General features: G+C 36.7%; 1 protein-coding gene across 10 annotated transcripts in view; it reads left to right on the forward strand.

The window, feature by feature from the left end:
• LOC117415660 (SH3 and multiple ankyrin repeat domains protein 3) overlaps positions 1-19,577 on the forward strand; it is a 289,648-nt gene that overhangs the window by 135,197 nt on the left and 134,874 nt on the right. For all 10 annotated transcript variants that reach the window (XR_004546440.3, XM_059027379.1, XM_034026268.3 and 7 more), the window contains 2 exons: positions 1,665-1,731; positions 7,859-8,183. Coding sequence is in view for 9 of the 10 variants with exons in the window: in XM_059027379.1 (XP_058883362.1) it covers positions 1,665-1,731; positions 7,859-8,183 (392 nt within the window). In the remaining variant the exon portion in view is untranslated. The remainder of the gene's footprint in view (positions 1-1,664; positions 1,732-7,858; positions 8,184-19,577) is intronic.

Here is a 19,577-nt window from a genome sequence, read left to right on the forward strand (position 1 = left end):
TATTGGATTAATACCGTGTGTGTCATACTGCAAATGTAAAGCTATACCATGAAAAGAGGTCACACTCAATACTAGTTGTGCCTTGTCTCTATCTGAAACTAGGACTGAGTTAAAAAAACAATAGCATTTTAATGTATATAAATTACATAAAGAAAAAGAAAAAAATACAGTAAGTAGAACAGAGGGCTGTGAATTTTTTATACTACCGGTATTGGGAAAAACTGGGAAGTAAAATCCCTACTCCGAGTCATTCTACTATTCCTAAAATTGGATAATATTTTTGGGTACTACTGCACTTGAGTGGGATAAAACGGACAATAAATCCTACTCTTCATTCTGTTTCAAGGCTGGTGACACCATACTTTATTTTTACTTGTATTGATCTGAATACTGCGTTTCCTTTATAATAATAATTATTATTAATAGAAAGATCTCCTTTCCAGGTATGCCCTGTACCTGTTATATAATGTATAATGTGGGCTAACAAAATAATCCTATAACATTTTCCTTGGTTGGGATTTCTCCTAACGTCAGTGTTACTGTTATTCTTCAAAAGATTTAAAGTTCACAGAGTAGACAGGACCTTGATTTAACGTGTCATCTACAGGATAGAGGGGTTTAATACTGAGCTGCATTTTAAACAACTACACATCTGTGTCTCCTCAATAGTTAACATACAGAAAGTGAATGCTCTAATACAAAACAAAATGCATGCAAACCAATAACCTGAATGAATGAAACGGTGGCATGCAATCTGTCACGGATATTACAGACAGAAAAGCAATTACAGGGGAAACGAGGACATTATGGTCTGTATAGAAATATATAGGCTAGGGAAAATGGCAAATTCACCTAAGCAATGCACCCAGTAAATGATCATGGGTTATACCTCTAGAAACAGTATCTTTAAATCATCATAAACCACAGGAGGCCATTTTGAAGTAATTACAGAGGCAGAGGCAATATTTCTGAGAGGTGCACAACTATTGTTACAATATTATACCGGTACTAGAAAAAAATACAGTAAGGAGCAGTTAAATTGGTTTGAGTAGCTTCTTGCTAGTTTTATACAGTTACAGATAATTTGAGTATGATCTGAGGTTGTGCCTTTTGCTTTTGTGTAGCCTACAACACATTTTGTAAAGTATGAAATCCTGTCAGGTAGCCTAATTGTGACAAACACATTAAAATGAGTAGCTTTGGGAAATACGGTTTATAAAGGTCACCCAGAAGTTAAATAAGATGACTTTCTCACACACACCTCATATCTGTGCTGTAGAGCTTTGGAAAATCACTTGGCTGTAATCTTATCTTTGTTTTATCTATCTGTGGAACACAACACAACACCTACACCTACACATTATTCACTGAATGCAAAAGAAAATATATGCATCAAAATACCAGGTACTTCAATCACAATTAAGGCCATTAATCCTAGAAGGATCTATTCCACCAGCCATTTGTCATAGAAATATTGTAGTCGTTTAGAACTAGTTGAATCCCCTTTATCATAACACATGCATTAACTGTATTGCACAAATAGCTTTGCTGCCAATGGCATTGTTATACTCATGGTACGGTAGATCATAATTATGATACTGCTAATCAGATGCTGATGGAAATCTTTCTAACCTCCTCCTACTTTGTGCTTGTGTTTTATTCAGGTGGCTATTATTGCTGGGAATTTCGATCTGGCCGAAATTATTAAAAATCACAAAGAAACTGATGTTGGTAAGTGGAGTGTTATTATAATTCTGCGTATAGGTATTAACAGATTCCCACTTACAGGTTCAATCCCAGTCCCAATGAATGATCCGCAGTCTAAAACTAGTCCACTGGGATCCATTAAAACCAAACATTCAAAATGCCTCTAAGACCATTCACAAATTTGTTTTAAAAAATATGTATGCTGTAATTTTAAATATCATCAAGCCTAGATATAAATGGCTTAGAATTTGGCTAATGCATTGCTTCTTCTTCCATGTTTTATAGAGAGCAAGCTTAATTATCTGTATGCCTGAGAGGCTGCTAATAAAAAGGGACTTAAGGGGAAATCCTCTTAGTCACACAGGAGATAAGTTTAGATGGGCTGATTTGAAGTGTAACAATTGAATATATTGAATCTGATGGATGCCAGAGTCTCATCCACAGACCTGGGAGTCAAGGGCAAGGCAAGCAAATGCAGTGGAAGTGTGATCTAATAGCAGCACAAGGTGAGAGGCAAGCCTGCAACTGTATACAATTTCAAAATGGAACCTCCATATTCAGTTGTGTGCACCAATAGATGTACTGTACTGGATAGTATAACCCCCTCCCCTGTTCACTGATAGATTAAGCTAGGCTAGTGCAGTCAAAATACTGCAGCTTAAAAAAATGATTTATACAAATGTCATCCCTTACCTTTGCCAGACTTCACAGCTTAGGTGGGGTGCTTACAGGTTACTGAGAAGCAGTTCCGCCCTTTATTTCTGTTTTTGACAAATTCTCTCCTCAGTGAACAGTGGTTTCTTGATGGCACATTCTTTCATTGTCATTTTCTACTGAGTTATTGAGCCTGAAAGCCTGTAGTCATTTAAGTGATTTAAAAAGAGAAGGTAATAGCTACTTCAACACTGTAATGATTGAATTCCACCATCTCTCTCTTTACACTATCTCACTTTCTCTATTATCCCAGTCTCATGAACTTGGCCTAAATTAATATTTAATTTTTCCACTGTGTAAAAGGCAATCAGTCTTGAACAACTGGAGCATGGTTATAGAAGAGTATTACATCCTTGATATTGGAAAACCACTCAATGAACCATTGGCATTTTGGTTATTTTTATTCAGAACTCTTAAATCGGTCTTCAGAAACATTCAATTTTCGTAACAAGATTCTCTATTTTATCTCCGCCATATGGGAAAATGTTTTTCAAACATCATTCATTACACTGCTATCTAATCCAGCACAGACTCTGATATGTGGTGACTGTGTATGCTTCTTCAGGGCTCAGTTCTCGTTATCACATTTCAGGCTGTTAAGCTTTCCACAGCCATATTAGGAGTGTTGATCCTCTGCATAGGCCATGAAATATATATTTTTGCTTCAGGCTTCTAAACCAAAAGTACTGCAAATTCCAGTTAAATGTAAAAAAAAATAAAATAAAATAAAATAAAATAAAATAAAATAAAATAATAATAATAATAATAATAATCATCTGAAAGAATAAAAATACAGTACACAATGTAGAAATGAACATGCATAAAACCTGGTTGTAACCAGCAGACATCTTCAATTCAACGTGAATAAAATGCTACTCCAGGAAAAGTACTTCATTTTTGCTCAGCCTTCTTGAAAATTAAAAAAAAAAAAAAAACATGTAGCATTACAATATAGCAAGTAGTCTCTGCTTATAGGAACACCTCCTAAGAGAACACTTTGGTTTAGGGAACAACCTTGTGGTGAAATGGAATTTTCCCATTGTAAATGCTCCACCTAAAGGAACAGGAACTTCTTAAAAGAACACCTTTTTGGCAACTATAGCGATTTGTTGCTAATCGATTCAAAACTTATACAGTACTGTTTTGTAACCTGATAACTCAAATTTAAATGGTTTATTCAATCTTTTCAAAACTGACTTATCATTGCGAGAGTAATCTGGAACCATTGTGTTAAAATTCATTCTCGTATTCAGAATTCCTGTTACGCCGCTGCGGCATTGTTAACATATAAAGGGGTGCTTTGTTAATTTAGTTTGTCAGTTATTTTATTAATGCTAGGTTGACAGTTAGTTTATTATTATAGTGTATTAACATATGCTTGCCTATTGCTTTTCTCTTACTGTATTCTGTTCATTTCACATGTTGACACAAGTAATAAATATATTTATATTTATTGATTCATATCGTGATTGGCTTTGGCTTATTGTGTCCGGTGGTCAACTCTGTCTTAGAGAACACTATGAAAACACTTTGCTTGCTTCCCGTGGGGGTGTTCTATTAGCCAGATATACTGTAATTGATAATACTGTATAATACATTTAAACCTCATAGCTCACATATAAACATGTATTATCAGATAATAAAAATTGATAGCGAAAATGTACATTATTGTTAGGGCTTGAACTTTTTGGTTTTTATTTTCCAAATCTTTACCTCCCTTTAAATGTTAATTAGTAGTTCTTAAGCTGTCTCTGCATCCTAATAAAGAGACTACTAATAATTAACGACTGGGTTTAAGATACTTTTTATCTTTGCTACAAATCAAGGAGATTTTAAATGATGGGCTTGCTATCAGTGTACACTCTGTACTGGGTATTTTATGCTGAAAAGAAAATAAACAGAAAAGACAACTCTGTTAAACGAGTGAAAATAACAAAAGCACAACAATAAAGGAAACGACTGCAAGAATGAAATGAAATCAGGATCAGCGATGAGCAAATGTACTTTGAAATAAAAATGAGGTTGCTCAGTCTAAACCCCATCAACTGAGCAACTGAACATGAGGAGTGAACTAAGGTGTAGGGGATTGAGACAAATTCTGACTATGGGCCAGTCTAGTGAACAGACTTTGCTGCAGAATTTGCTGCAGATTTTCTACCACTCCCTTTAATAGAAATGTAAACATCTTGCAAACTTAACACTTACCATGGTGGCCCTACACTCTACTGACAGTGCAGTTGATCTGCAGTGTTGCCCTTAATATAATCCATGTAAAAACATATCAACATATGTTTAAAAAAAAAATATTAAATGGTTTTGTCAGCCTACCCTCATGTATTTAAGTGTAATTAATTCCCACACATTATTATTACTTAACAGACACCCTTATCCAAGGCGACTTACAATTGCTACAAGATATCACATTATTTTTACATATAATTACCCATTTATACAGTTGGGTTTTTACTGGAGCAATCTAGGTAAAGTACCTTGCTCAAGGGTACAGCAGCAGTTTCCTCCACCTGGGATTGAACTCACGACCCTCTGGTCAAGAGTCCAGAGCCCTAACCACTTCTCCACACTGCTGCCACATGTTTGCCATGTTTCATTATTTAAGTATTCATGATATAAATTACCAGGACTCATGCATCCCTTCCTCTTACAGCAAACATCAGAATAGTTCAAAATTATGTTTTCTTTCCTTGCAGCATCCGGTTGATGATAGAGATGCTTCATTTATATTCTTCGTAAAATTCCTTCCTGAAAAGCTTTGATTATGAATAACCTCATCTATCATATTCCTTACCAGCTTTTTGCTCACAATCACGGGCTAATCCATTACATTTGGTGGCTTTGCTGAAAATCAAAAATAAGACTTGAACTGATAATCAGATTAATGTGCTGGCCAAATGAAGCTGGGTACAGTGCTCCTTCCTAACTAGTCATCCCATTAGTAAATTGCAGGGATGTTAAATCCTAGTTTCTCTAATTTATTTTGCTGTGTAATTAGGTAATTGTGGACTTAAGCAGTCTAAAGAAAATCTATAACTAACCCAATGAAACTATTTTCTTTAAGTTTAGTGTGTTATGTAAATGCAGTGGTAGCATTGTGTGTGACCTTTGACTACCTAATATGACGGTCACATTGTGGTCATGTCACTTTTTGGTGTACAGATAATGAAGACTAAACAGTACCAACTAGTATCATTTCAACTAAAGGTATTTATCAAAGATATTTATAAAGACTAATAGTCAAAATGTTTGTCAACATTTTTTTTTTTTTTACATTTTTTTTTTTTTTTACATATATGAATGTTAAAACCACTCAAATAAGCCAAACCGCCTGGTTCATTTAGCGCTGGCTAGGTGTATCCTTCTGTCTCTGTGTGGTATAATATATAGTTTTTACCACAAATATATTATTTAATTGACTTTTTAATTGCATTCAGTTGTATCTGTATACACAGCAAAAAGGGACACCATTCTGTTAGAGTCCCTTTTTGGTCCAAGGGCCTCATACTTTATTGTTAATGTCACTCTTGGGTTTCCACAAAAAAAATACAGACCGAAGGAGATGTTGTACTACTATATTGTATGTCTCCCATCTTAGATATTCGTTAATATTGTCATGGATAAGTGAAAAAAAAAATAGAATCGATCTATTCTAATCAATAATGTGGACAGATGATTTGTAGTCTTAACATGGCTTCTGATCTTTGCAAATAAATGGTCATAGGAAGAGAGGCAGAGTTCAAGCTGAAGATCCCTCCCCAAGCCAAAAGACACACTGGTCAGTTACAGGACTTTTCCCCTGAGCCAGGTTGAAAGGGTACATGGGACTTTCATTAGGGCATTTCATTTCTTTTCCCATTGAACAACTATTAGGCACAATGCACTCTTTTCCTTTTTCATCATGCTGGCAACAATACCGTAGATCACAGAAGGATACATGTACACACACTGTACACGTTCAGATTCACTGCGATTGGGAGTGGCCCATTAAAATGATAATATAATGTTGGACATGTTGTTCCAAAAAGTAAGATTTTGAATAATGCCCTAGGTACTGTATCTGCTTTAAACACACAAAATGGAAAATACTTTAAGAGTATCTGGTTTAGAAATATAGTGTCCAAGCTCTGTTCTTTTAGAAACCACTGCAGTGGTTGCACTGTTCGGAAGCACAGATTGTGCCCCAGTGATCTGTAGCAGAGTGATGCCTCTCTCTCCTTATTATTATTTCTGCACAAGCACACTGTCATTTGAAATAAATATGTATTACTTCGGCACGATAATTACGTGTTCTTCATTCCTCTTTTGCTTTTCTGTTGTTGTTGTATGTTGACAGTCTGTGCTAAAACAGTGGCAGCATCATTAATTTCTAGCATAGTGTGTTTTGATTATTATTATTATTATTATTATTATTATTTATTTCTTAGCAGACGCCCTTATCCAGGGCGACTTACAATCGTAAGCAAATACATTTCAAGTATTACAATACAAGTAATACAATAAGAGCAAGAAATACAATGGCTGAGTTTGCACATGTTTATGAGTGTGTGGGATTGTGCCATTACCCACGTTTTTTAGTGACTAATGAAAAATAAATCAAAGTGCAATGATATTTAAATATATTGGTAACAATACACAGTACACAAGAGGCAGTAAAAGTACTGAAGGTAGTGAGATTAAAGTGTCCTTTTACATGGTGAAGGATGATTGTCTATCCCCTAATGTACTGTCACTTCTAAAAAAAAAAGACATAAATGTCATCCAGACCTCTGAGAGATAACATACAAAGGACAATGGGCTTGTTCTATATACTGTAAAAGAAATAAATAATACATAAATGAGTGCAAGTTTGTCTCTGGTTTATATCAACATTCATTGATGGAAAAGTTGTTCCCAGCCTCCTATAAACTAATATAACATTGTTCACAGACACGGACAGTAGTTTGAATGAGTCATGCCACCCTTGTACTGTGCACAGGGCATTTACTATTCGTTCTTATAGCACAAGTATGTCAAGAGGATTGCTTTATTGCTCAAGCAACTGTTTGACTATCTGTCTACTTTTTACACACATGACAACTTTTAAAGGGGATAGGTATACAATACATTAATTTTGTAAAAAAATCTATCACTAAACAGCCTTTAGAAATTATTTAGCAGATGCTCTGTCACATATAATTCTAGTAACCAAGAAATCAGTGTAAATTATGGTGCAGGGGAGGTAAAATATAAATATAAAAATCAAATCAAATGTGCCTATCCTATGAATTGAAATGTAGCACTGCACAGTAAATAGCATTATGTTGCCAACATGCGACCTGATTAGATTTCTCTTGTTTATCTATGTATCTCTGAATCTAATTAATGTAATCATGTGCTGATGTGATAGAGACTTTCAATGACCCTCCCTGTGTCCTCTTTTTAGTGCCTTTCAGGGAAACCCCCTCCTACACCAACAGGCGGCGAGTGACCACAAGTGGCACCCTCTCCTCCCCACGTACCTTATTGCGTTCTGCCAGTGACAACAACATCAACACTGAGGGCCGCCCGTCCTACTCGCCCGTCCCCTCGCTCAGGAGCTTACCGCCCCACCTGGCGGGACAGCAGGCCCAGGAGGTGGCCGACAGCAGCCTGCAGAGCACCACTAGCTCGCGCAGTTCGCACTCCCGCTCCCCATCTTTACAGTGCGTACAGGAGGAGAGGGAGACTGACAACCTCACACTCAGGAGACAAAGCAAAGACAGGCTCAGGTGAGGGCAGCTTTCAATTCTATATCTGTGCTGGGCTTCTGGGAAACTGCATGTCTATATATCTATTAGAAAAAGAATCCATGTTAAATGGTTTTCTTATGAAACAGTGATAATTCCAGTTCTGTATCTTTCCTGTTCTGTTGCTGAATGATTGGCATGTTGGATTTGTATTCATTTTTTGTTTATGACATGCCTTGTCATTTTGTGTTCAGTGTGTTTTCACTGCCACCAGGGCGACGATTGGCTGACGAATGATAAGGCCAAATAAAAAGATGTGTGTGGTTCGGGTTACCCAACCGACCCTAAATATTTTTTTGCTGATAATGGGCTACACCTTTCGCTATCAATCTGAAAACCTGACCACTGTGCGCAGCTGCGTTTTCGCTCATGCGATTTTATGGAAGCTGCGTAGACTTGGGGGTGAAACGCCATTTCTCACACTTCATCTTCATTGTTATTTATCTTGATAGTAGCCTATTTTATTTCTCACCAATACTTTTAATGTTTAATGTTCCTGCATGTGCTGTCTGGCTAAACAGTAGCCTACTGAAACTGACAAGCGGCATTGGGAATTTGACGTGGCAAATGGTTTTTAAAGGGCAATTGCATTTAATTTTTTTTAAAGAATGTTATCACATAACATGTGTTGATTCAGTTACGACATTTCTAAAATAAACTGAGTGAAAATGAGTACAATAGTTGACCTTGTTTTGTTTACCTTCCAAAACTGACAAACTAAACAACAGAACTCAACAGACACTGCCTCCCTCATCGATCCTGCGTTCCTAGCAAGATCTCTCGATTTGCTGAAAATAATTGTGAACGCTTAGGATACTAAGCGAAAATTGTTTAATGTCATATCAATGTTTACAAATACACAACACACCTGTTTTTTATTAGGCTATAATATAAAGCCTTCCGTTCTTTATTTTAATGCATACAATTTGTCGTGTTCATTTTTTATTTGTGATCTGCTATTTTGTCTGATTTTAATGTCTTTTTTTCTTTCTTTTTTTAATTGTATGCATTGTATAGCTTGTTTCTTATTTCTGTGACTGTGATCTGTCTGTATGGTCTTTATCTGTTTTATTGTAAGAGCTTTGGGATACTATATTGTATGTAAAAAAGGGCACAAGTGTAAGGCTAATATTATCCGTTTATTTACGATTTTGTTTTTATTTGCGCCCCGCAGTTTCACTGTCTTTTTTTACAGCTTAGCATGCAGCAATGATATTTATTCAATTGGACGTATGCTATTAGTGTGTATGCTATATTGTGGTCATTTTGAGGACTTGTCTTATTTGAAAGAACTGAAAGAGTTCCTTTGCTATATTGTATTGTGATTGACTGTGCTGTGTCAAAGGACTGTGTGTCATTTTGAGAGATGTCCTGCAGTGTTCATACCAAGCTTTTTCTATTTTGTGGGTGGAATATCCTCCAGTTTTAAATAATCATTGTCTAATCCTAAACATTTTTAAAGCAGACATTTAGTGTATGTAAAATAGCTGTTTAAGGAAAGAAAAAAATTGGGACCAGTTAGGAGTGAATAGTCAGATTGTTTTCCAAATGGTTTGATGTGGATATATCAGTGTCACACGGCTAGCTGAGTGGTGACGTCAGAACCAGGAAATGAATACACAGAGAACAGATGAGGTGAAATGATGAAAGCACTGTTGCGCGGTTTATTAAAAGGTTTAAACAAACAGAAGACAGGACACGGCACTTTACGCCAAAATAAATAGACAAACAAAACTGACTAACATTAACAAACGGTGGACGGACAGACACACAAACACGGTGAGTTTAAACACTTCTTCTTCTTATTATTATTTATTCTTTTTACCTCCTCTCCACATCCGTTCTCCACTCACCGAACACACCACCCCGAGTGAGTAAAACGTGCATCTATATATACTGTTGTGCCGGGATTCAATTACTAATTAATTATTCACTTGAATCCCAGCACGTGAATTAATTATGTGCAACCTTGTGCTCACATATTATATACTTTAAATGCACATGAAGTGGTGTGCAATCCCGTGCCTAAATATAATTTATATCCCGTGCAGCCATCTCTATACACCAACATTAACACACACACGCAACATACAACACAGAAACGCACACAGGGGCGGGGCACATTGCCACAATCAGGCATTAACATTTTTAAAAATCCAGTATTGCACCGAATATAGCCATGTAGCCAAATAATATTTCTCAAGAACAGGCAAGGATAGCCCTCCTAGTTTAGAGAGTGAGAGTCTCCTTTTCTTTATTCTGGGCTGGGAACCTTCCAGAGAAAATCTACCCAACAGAGAGACTGGCAGAATTTTCCAGTTCAGCATCTTCTACTATTAATTGTAATTATTATACTGATTATTGGTAACTTAAAACTTAGTTCCAATCTTCACATAATATAATTCTTTATATGCAAATAAAAATGTTCCCATCCAACTAACAGTATGATTTTTCAAGCAGGTAGGTAATTTATTTGCAAATTCACTAACAATCCAACATAGTTTCAGAAAGCTGAAATTGAACGCTTGTCTAATCTAGCCATTATATCTATTGAATTTGTATTAGCCAACACTCTGAACTATGACCATGTTGTCAATGACTTTGCATCACTGAAGGCAAGAAAAGTACATTTGTAGGCTTCATTTCTATTGGTGCATTCCATTGGACATTTGCAAAGATTTTGAACCCTTTATTTATTTATTTTTTTATTCGTTGACTGCAAGTTCTGGGGGTGGCAAGGGGGGGCACTGGATTTATATCTCGCACAGGGTGCCATCAGTGATCGGTACGGCTCTGACTGTCTCCACTCAGGCATTTTTGGATGCTGCAGCAGCATGCCCCCAATGGGTTTGTCATATAATGGTCTGTTCAAAAAAGGGGATTTAAATTCTGCAAATCAAGGTTAATCCTGAGTTGAGAAAGCACCACTTAGCTGTTCCTTCATAGTTTTATGCTGTTAAAACTGCGTCATGTTGAGTGCTGTATAGTATTGTTAAAGACAGGAGCAGATGCAGTGTCACACCTGCAATCCTCTGCACTTCAATCTGGAAGCCTTTTAAGGCATGAGGTAAAGTGGGGTGATGTTGTGGAAGCCCTTCTGTTTATTAGTGTAGCAACAAATACATTGCAGCTGCTGTTCTGTCAGGCTCAGAATGGAGGAAAGCCAAGCTTAGAGGCCTGTTTATAGGAGCATGACCAGTCAGTGGCCAAAGAAGCTTAGACAGCACCGTTGTCTAAGGTGGCTGTTTGTTGGCAGCATCTGCCAAGAAAAACTGTGGAGGTAATAGTCTGTTAACAGAGCAGGATGCATGTCACCTAAAACTGGGGATTGTTTGAAGCAGGTGGACCACACTAGCAGTAATTACTCAGGAGATTAATTATACATCATAGTATCAAGTATCCAGCATTGATTAGCAATTCTAAAAGCATGCTCAATAATTGTTTATGACAGTGGGTGTTATATCATTACATATGCAGACATTTTGAATTAATGGTGATAAACTATTATGTGTTATTTTGTTTTTGCCATATGCCATACACAAGACATATGGGAAGGGAAAGATTAAGAATTCATAACAACAAATAGTATGGCACTGCCATGTTCAAACCATCATTCATTGAAAGCAAGAAGAATGATCCTACAAGTGAAGTGTTGACATTTCCATGGTGTGTAATTGTTGTCTGAGGGGAGTTTTTCATCTTTGGGAGGGAAATTACAATTTTAAATGACTCTAACTTGCTAACTTGCTCTTGCCTCTGGTAATAGGGGACATTTGGTGAGTAAATATATATATATATATATATTTTTTTTTAATAACACACAAAAGTAAAACAAAGTTTTAACCAAACTTAACCATACAGGTTTGCACTGTACCTTTCTCTCGGGACTGCCGGGAAGCAGAGCACTCCTTTCTGCCTCCTTCCATTCAGCAGCCTCGAGCAGACTGCCTGTTCTCCTTTTAAACCCCGCACCTGGGCCTAATTTCCAATAACGCCCAGGTGCGGATGATAATTAATAATAAAACAATTAAACAATTAAACAAAACAATAAAGCAAACAACCAAAACACAGGTACATTCTCTCGCAGGGAGGTTTTAACCCCCTCCCTGCTGTCTCTCACAACCCTCTACGTTACAATATATATATTTATATATATATATATATATATATATATATATATATATATATATATATATATAAACACACACACACAGATATTCATCACAGTTTACATTTGAACTTTGAAAACTATTTAGGCTACTTAACAATAGAATCCCCCCACCCCTTTTAATGCAAACTTAAGTGATAATAATACAATAATCATTTTCTTTACTCTAGTAGGTATACATTTTGTGTAGCGCTGACCTCAGGGTAGGCAGTGTAGCAATGTAACATGCCATATAGTATTCATATAATAAATATATATTTTGTTTAATCACAGTTGATGCTGACGCAAGAAAAAAGTGTAGAAGAAAATCTTCCGGTCCAGATCGAATCCTTCAGGTCTCATTTTGCACGTATGCGCAACTATTCTGCAGCCCTGGATAATATATATTCTGCATTCAAGCCAAAGTAACAATAAATCTGAAGTTGCATTTATGTTACATTTAGTTTTTATGTAATTGTCACCATTCCTTTTCTTCCATCAATATAGTTTTCTCTTTTTTCAGGTTGAAGAGTTAGCTTCACTTCACGTGTAAAACGTGATACAGTGCTACATTATTTGAAACAACACCATCTGGTGTCCAACCAGGGTTTTTTTTTTTAAGTTGAGAAAAACGTGCGACCTGGCAGTTCTTCAGGGGATTTTTCAAAATGTAGTTGACGCTTGTTGTTTATTTCCCATGTTAACTGACCGGTAACCCACAGTGCACTGCGGTATTATTTACCGCGCTTACCATGGTGTCGGGCAGATTTTCCATGGGAACCACTAAACCTGGTACTTTGAAGATAATATTACTGAAATTGCAGAAATAGACAAGTAGGAAATGAAATTGCCACAATCTGAACAAGGTTAAAAGACATTATATCCGTATGCTGCTGGTGCAAATTTCTCTGGCTGTTAAGTAAGTATCTCACCACCTGTAGGCCTAAACACTTTATTCTGTAGTAGTTGATTTTGGACTCAACCATATCACGACAAATACAATTTTTTTTTGTTTTAAAGCTATTCTTGAGTACAGTCTTAATTTGTGTGATTTATAATAAGTTAATACGTCATGTGTTATGTGCCTCCTTCTGTATAAGAGCAGTCATTTCACACAGTCTGAGCAGCTCAGCTTCACTTCACAGTCCTTTCGCCCAAACTGCATGAGATGACATCTATTATACAATAAGAGACCCATTATACATACTCAGTGGTGGCTAGTAGCCTAACAAACTAGAGGGGTTGGGCTATTAAAACCAACATTTCTTTTCAGATTGTAATAATATTGTGCTCAGTTAAAGGCATGTTGTACATAATAACATCATAAGCATATTAAATGAAAGCCTACCTTATTTGTAGAGGAACTGGCTTCTTGAGAATCGAAAACTTCTATGACCTGATGGTTAAAGTCGGGAAAACTGCGGATAAGCTCCTTTTCGATCGACAGTGCACCAAGTGCGTTGTCTTGGGTCATTGTATTGAATAGGAAAGTCTTTATACATTTCAGTGCACTGAAACATCTCTCTGACTCCACTGTTGTTACTGGGGAAGTAAGTGCGATCTCTGTCAGTTGAAAGGTTTCTGAAAAAGGTTTTCTTTCAGTGCTGTCACAGATTTAGCAGTCAAATTTCGATGTTTGTAAGATGTTGCAAAGAATGTCCACATGAAGCATGGCAGAATGAAAAAACTTCAAAAAGAAAAGAAAATCTCCCAGGAGCTTTGCCAGACAATAAGACAGCCAATCCTTCCTGCCAAACCATGACACACAAAAGTTTGGTTTTGTTTCTTGTCATTTTGTGTAAATGTAATATCACAAGGCTGGGGTACACCCAGCCTTTTAACCTCCAACATGTCTTCTATTGACATAGAAAAAAAGGCTTCTGAAGCAAATTGTCGACGTAATTCATTGGACTCTACTAGCCGTTTACCCTCGTCTCTTACCGAATAATGGGAAACTGGTGGGCTGAAGGGTTACATCGGTAGTTTCCGTAAATACTCTGATAAATCTTGGGCTGTTGGAGATTAGCCCCATTTTATTCCTGGCGTGCTTTGCGTGAACTGTAGGGAGTCCACGTGAGCCCTGACTGGAAGTAATGGACACATAGCAACTCGAACAAATTTTGCCCTCTTAGGTCTGAGTATGATGCAAGTCAAGGAATGCCAACTTCCTAACGCACCTTCGCTGTAAATTTAAACAAGGGACTGAATTAAATTAAATGATCATAACAGAAACTAACCATGAATATTAGTGCTGTAGGTGAATGAATAATATGTCCCTGGAGGGGCTTAGCTCTTTCAGCCCTTAATGGCCAGCTGCAACTGTACATACTCTTTTTAGATACAAGTTGCATGTTTCAAGTTATATAAGCCTACAGGAAACTTCTACAGTGACTGACTGCTAATTCTATTATCTGACAAATCCAACTGATGACTCCTTCAGTACTTATGAGGGCAACTCTGGGGTTTGACTGTGTCATATACTACCATTGTGATGTTCAGCTCCCACTTAACTTTGTCATAATGAGGATGGGATACACAGGCAATATTACAGGCAATACGGCAATCAGTCTTCTCTGTCAAGCTTATTTGTTTTTGGTCTCCACAGAGCAATGGAGGAACATTTATCTTATTCACTTGGTAGGCTCTTGAGGTTGGACCAAAAATTGCAATTCTCACCTATAGTATACTATATATAAAAAAAGGTGTGACAAATCCTGTTAAAGGTGGTGATCAGACTATCCAAAGTCTTATCCTGAAATAAAATCAAATGGTTTCTGAATCGCTAATCCTAACTTGAAGAAATAGATAGCTACCAGGGCTTAGTTCCTCTACTGTAGCAGCGGATTGATACCAGAACTTCATCTTGTCTGATCGTAAAGGATCGCAATGACTCAAAAGCAAAAAGTGGCTAGGTAACCTATTCAACACACTCACCACTTTCTGTGTACAAAGTATCTCTTACCCTCTGTCCAACTGTCTTTTAACAATTTATTAGAAGGGTTGACTAAGCCTGTTAAGCTATGTTGAATAAAAGTTGTAGAAGCTAATATTGCTCTAGTGAGTGTGAGCAGGGAGTCTCTGATCTGGTTAGCCCAGTCCTGTGTGCTTCGGTTCCTGTGACTTTGTATTGCACTCCCTAAAGGGAAAATTGTTTGATGTTTTCCAGAAAGATTATTTTAAAGGGACATGCTGGAGTCATTTTCCCCTCAGCAAAAGTACCAGTGTCATTGCAGTCTGTCAGTCAATTGAGGAGATAATGTCGCTCTTCAGTATCTTTTAACACGAGAACTACTGGACATACATACAGTATATACCTAGAACTACCATAGCAGTCTTTTTAACCACTATATTAAAATGTGTATAAAACTATTGTTGCGTCGCACACTACGAAACTGTTCTGTGTTATTGTTTGTTTTCATTCAGGATTATATTTGTGAAACCATTTTTGCAGCCTGCTTGGTACATGTGAGGGACACCTGTTACAGCACAAGACTTGGGGGTGGTGTTCAAAGGGGAGTTATGATTGGTTGCATTGTTTAAAATGTTTATACAAATTCTGGGCTATAAAATGGGGTGGTTTTAGCAGCAGGAGATTACTACACTCTGTGGAGCAGCAGAGAATTACAGTGTCCAAGATTTGTTTGTTTGTTTTATTTTATACAAGTGTTTTCTGTTTACCCATCTTTTATTTTGTGCCTGAGTTCGACTCTGTTTGCTGTTCAACGGTAATTTCTGTCTCCAGTCTTGCAATAGCTGGTTTGCTACACTGTTATTCCGTAACTTTATTTTTGTTTTTCAATATAATCATGCTTAACAGGACTACATTAAAAAAAGTGGTTTATTAACATGCTCAAAGGATGGCCCTTAATCTTCAAAGGATGGAGTTTACAACTGTTCAAAACGTGGATTGTTCAACTATTCAAAAGATGGAAAGGTAAAACTGTTAAAAATGTGGATTATTCAAATGTTCAAAAGATGGAACATACAACTGTTCAAAAGATAAGGAAACATATAATGGTTTAAAATGTGTAATGTAAAAAAAAAAAAAAAAAAAAAAAACACTTCCAAAAAAACCACTTCCAAAAAAACCACTTCTGTACATGTGCAGTGCACTTGCCACACATTTTCCACAGCTGTGGCTGTGTTTGGCTCTGTCCCAGAATTTCTGCAACATCGTTATCACTTTCACAATCACTAACCTCATTGTTATCAGAGTAAGTTTCATCACTGTCTTGGTCTGGCACATTTTCATGTCCAGATTCGTCTTCTGATAACTCCTGAAAATAATGCAAGTCTTGCTGTGCAGTCCTCCGTTGTGTTGGTCTATTCATTTTCACTAGACAATAAGTATTTTTACAGTTGTTGATAAATAAATCACGTCTGAAAAAGTCTCCTGTTGTAGCGATACAAAATAAATGCGAAGCTTTCAAATTCAGCAGCTCGATCATGTGATCGATCTCACGTGCACTGAAGTAAACCCACTGTTACTATGACGGTCAAAGTGACAGCTCTGGTAGTATAACGTATTATATCTCTATAAGTTTCTGCAACCCTGGGTCTGCTGATGCTTTGAGATGTTTAACACATATATTTAGCAAAAGTCAAAAAAGCACAGGCGCCTAGCTGCCAAATCAGTGGAGAAAAATGCATTTAAAAAACGTGACCGGTCAAAATGACCGCTCCGGTAGTTCTAGTATTAAAATATTGGCTTCGTACTTAGATCACAACTGTGTTCTATGATTATGGGCATAGTACAATAACAAATCAAATACTTCTGTGGCAGTAGTTTATCTGTAGAGTTCTATAAACACTGCATGCTAAATGTGACAGGGACCATGACAATCTGACATAAGGTCATATCATTTTTTTTAGGTTACTGCTGAATAGAGACAGTAATGTTTTAGTTAATGTCTCTGATACACAGCTACGGTGTATTATATGATTTTTTTAGTTAAGTTCCTTAACCAATGTTGTGCAGTAAAAAAAAAAAATTTCACTGCCACATTGTTATAACTGACTATATCAATTACAGTATGATGCTTTATTTTTGTTGACAAAAAAAATTATAGTTTCAAATGCACTGAAGACTCACCAGAATCAAGTCATTTCCGTGAACAGGTGTGTTTTTTTTTACTTATCGATATATTGCAAAGGCTATGTGCCTGGAATGTTGCCAGAGAGTCCTGTCCCCGTTTCCTCCCATGTCATCCCTACGGGTGGAGAAACAGGACACTAAAAGCCTGAGATCTTCTGTGACCAGCTGTGACCAACTGTCCTGCTTGTAACAGAACCAGGGGAGTGTGAAATTAGCTCTGCTGGCGATTTCTGGTGCCTACTCTATAACTTCCTGCTAGTGTCATGCATGAGGGATTTTCCTTATGTTTAACAGGTTTCCAAATTCCATTGCGAGGAACATAATCTGCTTTAGATGAAGTAGGCTGTTTTTGAAAGGTAGCCACATGTTCACGACTGGGACGTTTCCTGTAGAATACAGATGCATTGATTGATTGTTATTGATTCATAGCTTGGCTGACAGTTGTGTAAAATCATCTGCAGACGTACCACTCATTTCTTGATGACATTCCTCTTTACAGGTAAAACTTCCGTAGATTACTTTTGGCTTTACATTTACTTCTTTATCTCTGGGACTTTTTGTTTCACCATCATTAAACACTGCAGATACTGTATACTGTAATATACACAGTGAATTTGTTGGGTAACCTTACCCTTGATCTTAAAATGCCTGCCATCTTATATGTTTTACTTGGGGTAACTTTACAAAAATGAATGATGCAGTTTGAGAGAGTCAGCCTTCCCTCCTTGGGCATTAGTCAAGAACTGATCAATTAAGATGAGGCTCTGGGATACTTGGAGAGATATCCAAAACACCACTCTCCAGATGGACATTTCAGGTTAACCAAGCTTCGGCACTCCAGTTCCTTGAAAATAGCCTAGAAACCTTCAGCAACATTTGAATGACTTGTGACAGGCATCAGCAATACTGCAAGGCTGTTGTATATGTTTGTTTTTTTTAAAATTACTTTTCTTGTACTGTAAAATGATTCTGCAACCAATCTGATTAAAAAAAGAGAAGTAGATTTAAATAATAATAATAATGTTTAGGAGGAACAAATAGGTCATGTTTTATGTCACCACTGGAATGTTATACATTAATTAGACATGAATTATAAAGTAATTACAATACACTTTGCAGTTCAGTTATTTTAGCTTTAATGCATAATTTAGTAACATCAGTACTTGCTTGTAAGTAGTAATGCATTCAAATTTTCTTTGGGCTTATTACTGTTGATGTTTTCAGAACGATCAATAAGTAAAAGTGACTAATCGTCGTCCCCAGGGGTGTTTTTTGTGCCACCAGCCGTAAACATCTATTTTTACTGTGACACTTTATCCAATAAATTTTACATCAAAACCTTAAATGCAAACCTTATATTGCAAAACTTTGAGGATACAGTGACCTTCCCATTCACCATTTCCATTACACCTGCTGGTGATGAATGGAACTGCAGCTGCTGTTAGCTCCTTCCAACACCAGCAAAGTCTGCAGTTCCCACTTCTAGTATGTTGTAGCCAATGGCAAACTCGACTGCCCTTGGCTTTCCCCATTAAACAACAGGGACTGTAACTCCACTTACTGTACCTGCATGGTAATGCTTAAACAAATGGCCCCAGGTACTTTACAACTGAGATTTAGCTGGAACTGCAATTTCTTTGTGTCACAATGTGTTCAGCCACAGGCACTGAATTGCTGTCAAGGAGAGAACTTTACATTTCTGTGATTTAAACAGAGCAAAATTTGGATGCTGGCGAAATTTGGTTAGCGCTGGCCAATCCATGGGTTAAGGGTTAGCAAATCAAGAGAAACTGACTCTCTTTTTAATATTAAATACGTCTTACGGTGGCTGTGTTTTCTGTGATTTATTTTGCTAATAATAACATAAGCATTTATTATTTCCATTATATTGGGTACAGTGCAGAAATTGTATCTGTACAATATGGAACATAATAAACGATATTGTTGCTATGCAAAATATAGATACATTCTTTTAAAAATAAATATACTTTACACCTCATAAAAAATGTGCATTAGCCATCTTATTGTTAACTGTTTTAATTGTGTTAATGCAGTTATTAATTGAATGTTCTATTTTTCAGAATGTCTGTGCATATTAAGCTCGACACAAATTGGACATGTGCTTATGATAAAA

Source organism: Acipenser ruthenus, chromosome 7 (assembly GCF_902713425.1).
Source record: "Acipenser ruthenus chromosome 7, fAciRut3.2 maternal haplotype, whole genome shotgun sequence".
In the NCBI taxonomy this organism is placed as follows: Eukaryota; Metazoa; Chordata; class Actinopteri; order Acipenseriformes; family Acipenseridae; genus Acipenser; species Acipenser ruthenus.